At 37.2% G+C, this 6,626-nt stretch overlaps 1 protein-coding gene across 1 annotated transcript; it reads left to right on the top strand.

The window, feature by feature from the left end:
• The first annotated feature begins 3,052 nt into the window (after window positions 1-3,052).
• Window positions 3,053-3,981, top strand: LOC124889636. The gene is made up of 2 exons (XM_047401607.1): window positions 3,053-3,250; window positions 3,511-3,981. The coding sequence occupies exons 1-2, from the start codon at window positions 3,053-3,055 to the stop codon at window positions 3,979-3,981; spliced, it is 669 nt and encodes a 222-aa protein (XP_047257563.1).
• Window positions 3,982-6,626: the final 2,645 nt, after the last annotated feature.

Below are 6,626 nucleotides of genomic sequence, written 5' to 3'. Positions count from 1 at the left end.
TGTAGATAGTGTGAGAAAGTTGGAGAAGAAGTGTGATGACATATCTGATAAGTCCTTATAATTTTGATAAGCCGTCGAGAATGCCGTTAGCCTATGGAAGTACATGAGATTTGAAGTCAAGAAGTGACAACATTGTCTGATATGTCATCAAAGTCCTGATAAGCCATCAAGATTATCATCATCCTTAGGCAGTGTTCAGAAGCTGAGTTGAAGAAGTGACGACATTCCGTGATAAATCATCAGATTTTTGATAAGTCATCAGACTCATCGTCTGCTGAAGATAATAACATATCAAATATAGAGAGGAGTTGATGACATATCTGATAAGCTGTCAACCCCCTGATAAGTCATCACATGTTGTCGTCACCTATGCGAGAAAAAGTTGTATGCTGTGATTTTCTTCAAAAATTAGGCTAAGTATTTAAGGCAAAGTTGAGGATTTTCTAGGGCATCTTGAACTTTACGACATTCATTTTGAACTGCACGGACTTACACTATTTTTCTCTCTAGTTTTCTCTATAACTTTACAATTAACTTCAGAGAGATTGTTATCATAATTTTCTTAGAATTTCTACTATGATCTAATCTGAGAACCACTAGTTGATATTTATTATTCTGTAAGTTATCATTTATCGAATTATGAATACAACTTGTCTTGTTGCTTTTTACATTATGACTAGCTAATTCCTTTAACCGGAGTTGTGGGATCTATGGGTTTAGTTTTGTAAAGTAACTGGGTGTTCAAGATTCTAAAGGCAGTAGGAACTTCTTGGTAATTCCTCTGTTTTACATGTTGTCTATTGGTTCCAAATGATAGGTCATGACTACTAGTGATTTGGTTGAAATAGGAAATCAAACCTAGTAGTAAGTAAATTATCAACAAGGACTTGGAAGCATAAAACTTTTATTTAACAATTAACGCTGTAACAAGGTTAATTAACTTAAGACAACATTCTGTTATGAAATATAAATTCCCTAAGTTCAAAAGAATTAGGTAATTAACTGTCTAAATAGGTTGAGAAACATTTAGACATTACTTCGACAAGAATAATCTATTGTTCCTACCTACCACAAGAATCTTGAACTGTTACTAGTGTCTGTCAAATACCAACACTCATAGTGAACACAACTCTGATTTTCTATATAATATTGATTATAAACATTGACACTGAATTAAGAAGTAATTACTTGTTACCCTTGCAAAAACCCCTATTTACAGAAAATTGCTAACTATCAGTTTATTGACTCACGAACAACTTAAATTGACACCATATTCCCTGTGAAATTCAACCCCAACCTAGTTAGGTTATATATTTAACAAAGACCGCTTACTCTCTCATAACAGAGGTGTAGTTTGAGCATTATCAAAAATAGCGCCATTTTCGGGGAATACAGTTGTAAATTTAAGTTTGTGTGCGCTAATTGACTGTTAGTCAAGTTTTCTAATTTTACATTTATTTGTTGTTTTTGTTTGTTGCAGAAAAATAGTGTTGTATGCCAAAAACCAAAAGTTCAGGAGAAATATTATTACCGCTCAATCCGGAACCCTAACTGATCAGCAGAATGGTAGACCCACAGGAAGCTGATAGGCTAACCACCTTAGCTAGAGCTCCAATTAATCTACAGAATAATGGTCAACAAGCCTGTCATCCGAATCCAGATGGTGATGAATTGGGATATGAAGAATTTCTGAATCCTATTAACCGAAGGCATGCAGAGGAGGTAGTTGCACCAGTGAATAAAAATATAAACAGAAACTGTCCTTTCAAGGTGAGTCCTGATCGCGAAGCCATGCAATTTGATCCTAATGAGGATGATGATGGAATGGATGGAGCTGCTGATACTGGAGCAATTATTCCCCCACCTTTAGCACCAGGGGAGAGGTTCAACATTACAAGTACTATGATTCGAATCCTTCATCTAAAGGGGCTATTCGGTGTCCTTCCTGGGGATGATTCTAACATGTATTTGGTGAACTTTGCACCATGTGCAAATATTTTGATAACCCAGGAATGGGTCAGAATGCTATCCGTATGAGATTATTTCCATTTTCTCTATCTGGGGAGGCAACACTTTGGCTAAATGAGATGACACCCGATTCAATAATCCACTCGAGGCAATTGAAAGAGGCTTTCCTAGAAAGGTTCTTTCCACCTTCCAAGAGGGTGCAATTGAGGAAAGAGATCAGTAATTTTAGATAGATCCCAAATGAAGCCCTTCATAAGACCTGGGAGAGGTTTAAGAAGAAGCTGATGTAGTGTCTGAACCACAACATGACAGACATACATTTGATGGAAACTCTATACAGGGCTCTCAATTTTGTGATGAAACCGATAGTGGATAATGCTATTGGTGGTTCGTTTGTTGATCTCACATTCCCAGAAGCATCAGAGATGCTATACAGAATGAGCAAATAGAGTAGGGCTTGGCATACCAGAGATTCTGTAGTAGCAAGCCCTACTGTGTTTGTTGGTATGACTGCAGAACAACGTAGGATAAACGAGGAGCGTGATCAAGACATGGCTCATTTGAAGATGCAAATGGATTGACTAACTAAGCACTTATTATTTGCAATGATTGAAAAAGTGAAAGTTGTTGCATCATAAGGTAAAAATGATTTTGATTCGGAAGAAGTAGCCAACTATTTGAATAACCAAGGGGTTTCCGAGGCAATAGCCAAGTAAATCAAGGTCAGACTTATTATGACAAGGCTGGATATAAGGATCGGGATCAAGGAAACTGGAAGAGCAAAAATGATAAAAGTGGGCTGTATGTATTGCCCAGAAGCAGAGATAATGCGGCAACTAGCTCTAGTAAGATATCCATGGAGGACATGATGGAGAAATTGTTAAAAGGGGTTGGGGCTACCAACTCTGGGGTGACTACCATGAAGACTGGTTTGTCTTCTATGAGTTAGTTGGTAAACTCGCACTCCACTTCGATCTAATAGTTGGAATAGTAAATGAGCCAACTTTTTGCAACATTGAATCAAAGAAAAAGTGGAACGCCTCCAAATGATACAATTTAGAACCCTCAGAATAATGGTTCATGCATGGCTATTACTACACGGAGTGGTAAGGTTTTATCAGGCCCTTCTTTGGGGAAAGTTGTTAATGATGAGGTAATCAAAAAACATTTTGATCTTAAAGAAGGTAGTCTAGTAAAGTCTGAGAATATGGATGACATTGATATTTCTTCCAATCATCAACAGGTTGATGAGATGGAACAAGGAAAAGAGAAGAAAAATAAAGTAGTGTGAAGACTCTTCCAAAACCACCAACCCTCTTTCCTCAGAGATTGAAAAAGAAGGACGATGATACAAAGTTTAGTACATTCATGGAAATGTTAAAGCAGCTAACAATGAATGTGCCTTTGGTTGAGGCACTTGAACAAATGCCAAGATATGCTAAATTTATGAAAGATCTTATGACAAAGAAAAGAGCAGTGAGCTATGAACCGATGGATAATATCCATCATTGTAGTGCTATTTCTATAACGTCCTTGGTGCAGAAGAAGGTAGACCCAGGAGCGTTCACTATTCCTTGTACGATTGGATCATTGGAATTTTCTAAGGCCTTATATGATCTGGGAGCGAGCATTAATCTGATCCCTCTAGCTGTTTATAAAAATTTGGGTTTGGCAGACCCCATACCCACTAACATGAGACTAGCTATGGCATACTGGTCTGTGAAAAGGTCGATAGGTATGCTATATGATGTACTTATAAAAGTTGCTGATTTTATATTTCCTGCTGACTTTGTGATCCTTGATTGTGAAGTAGACTTTGAAATGCCCATAATTTTGGGTATAACATTCTTGGAAACTACGAGACTGATAGTTGACAAAGAACTAAATGAGCTCAAGTTTAGGCTCAATAAAAAAGAAGAAAAATTTGAAATGCACTCATCCATGACACAGCAAAAGGAGATGAATGTTTTCTCAATCGTGGATGTATTATATGAGGTTGTGAAAGAGGTGTAAATAAGGTTTCTTGATGAAATATGAGTAGTCAAGATGATTGAGTCATGCTGCGACACTAAATCAGGCGCTATTGGGAGAAAACCCAAAATTTTTATGTTTAACGCAAGATGTTTTTATTTATTTAGATGGTAAGTATGATGAACTGATGAGGTATGCAACGGTTAAGGTAGAATTGATGTAGAAAGTTAAGTGATCGTGATGACATAGGTGACGAGCTATCACAATTGTGATAAGACATCAGATTCGTCATCAGAGAAATCAGATCTGAGGTATGTTCTATTAAGGCTGACGATATTTATGATGGGCTATCACACTTGTGATAAGCCATCAGAAGTGTCATAAAAAAACTGAAAATAAGCTATCAAACAATTCTGGGCCCAGTTAAAGGAATTCGACTCATCCCAAAAGCAAATCTTTTCACCTTCTCGGTTTTTTTTCATTTCTTTAGTTTATTTATTTCTATTTTTAGTTTATTCTTTTTCCTTTTTGAATTAGTTCTTAGTAAGACAATAAAATAACCTTTTCTTTTTTCTCGATTGAAGTTAAGTTCAAACATAAAGTGATCTTTCTCTTTCATCTTTTCATCTACTCTACCCGACCCAAGAAGCTAAGTCACCTAACAGGTATGCTCGAATACTCTCTTCTTCTTATTGGGTAGTAGTGAGGCTGATGTACACCTTGATTTTCAAAGATATTGAGTCAAGTTTAGATTGCCATTATAGTAAGAAACTAAAACTAGGGTTTACAATTATGCATCAAGAACAAAAAGTTAAAATCCCAGATTAAGAAAGTAATTTCATGTTCTGTAAGAAGAATTTGGAAGGATGATTATGTTAAAAATGAGCTAAAGATCATGTTCTGAGATGACGACATGCCTGATAATTTATCATAATCGTGACATCTTATCAAACATGTCGTCATAAGTGTGAAAAAGTTGATCGATTCTGATTGAGGTTGACAATATGTCTGATAAGTTATCACAAATATGATGGCTTATTAGATTATGTCGTCACAAGTTGATAAAATTGTGTTGGTTCTATTTAAGGCTGACACATGTTTGATAAGTTATCACAAACGTGACGAATTATCAGACCATGTCATCACAAGTTGAGGAAGGTGAGCCTATTCTTCTTAAGGTTGATGACATAGCTGATAAACTATCATAAATGTGATGACTTATTAGACTATGTCATCATAACTTTGATATGAAGCACTAATAAACCCCTTTCAAGGGATGTGGAACTTCAATGACTGAACTTCTTGCATTATGTGATCTTGGGTACTGAATAATTGTGTTCTTCTACTATAGAGTTTATAATGGCACCCAAGGGAAAAGGACCTAAATTAGCAAAGAAGGTGACTAAGGGGAGTGTGCCTCGGAGACTCTTTGATGAGTCTAATTATAAAGATGAAGAACCCTAGCTCAGAAGGCAAAGAAAGAAAAAGAGTCCAAAAATCTTTTCACTACCTCTACAAGCTCAGGAGATGAGTGAAAAAAGTGAATCAGAGGAACCAGCAACATCTGAGCATACACCTTCAGAGCAGACAACCTCTAAAAAACTTGATTCGGAGCATCCCAATTCAGGTCAACCAAATTCTGAGCAACCCAATTTTGAGGAACCATCATCTGGGTCCCCTTATTTTGAATAACAGTCTGATGAAGATTCTTTGATACGGGAAAATCTAATCAAATGGAAGAACCTCGGTGCCCGAGAAAGCGCTAGATGGCAAATTCCTGGGGCAAAGAAGATTTTCTATGATGGGCTTCTTAGAACTCAAAGAAGATCTGTTAAAAGTCCAATTTTTGAAGAAATAAGAATCATTACTATCGGGTTGAGCAGATATCCTTCAATGGAGCAGACATTATGAGACTACGACTTGGCATGGACTACAAAAGGAGGTGATTCATTTTTCTCTGCACTAGTTCTGGAGTTATACACGAACTACTAGGCTAACTTGGAGAAGATATGTAAGTAAGGCAAAAAAGAAACAGATCAGCCCTTGTTGAAGAATGTTCCGGTGAGTGGCATAATGGTAGATCTCTTAGAAAGAACCATCAATAGATCCGTTCATCGTATCGACTTCACTTTTTAGGCACTCATGAACATTCTACTCTCGGTTATAAGATCATGAAAGCCAACATCCTTGGTTAGCCAACCTCATAGATGAAGGAGGACCAAAATGATTGACCGACCCGAATGTAAGAATATTCAAGGCATCCCTGACTCAAGAGACAAGGTTTTGGTAGGGTGTAGTACACACCTGGTTGATGCCCACGGCTGGAGATAATATTCTTGGTGATGATAGAGCAGTGTTAGTCACGAGACTCATATCTAAGCTTCACTTAAAATTTGGGTCATTGCTGAGGAGATAAAGATTCGGGTATCAAGGCCTGACACTACATATCTATTCCCATGTCTGATTACAAAGTTATGTAGGGCGATCAATGTACCTGAGGTTGCAGGAGTATACCAAGATATTCCAGCCAGGAAGACCTACAACCCTATCAGGTGTGACAAAAATTAGCCCAGGTTTGTACTAGGTAAGGGAACAATAGTTGCCATAGAACCGGTAAGGGTTGCTAAAGTGCAACCAGCTGTCACTAGCACTGACTCAGCACCCAAAGTGGAGGTGCAAGATTATAA

This window comes from Capsicum annuum, chromosome 12, assembly GCF_002878395.1.
Source record: "Capsicum annuum cultivar UCD-10X-F1 chromosome 12, UCD10Xv1.1, whole genome shotgun sequence".
NCBI classification, from domain to species: domain Eukaryota; kingdom Viridiplantae; phylum Streptophyta; class Magnoliopsida; order Solanales; family Solanaceae; genus Capsicum; species Capsicum annuum.
This window is presented reverse-complemented; position numbering and strand designations above follow the sequence as displayed.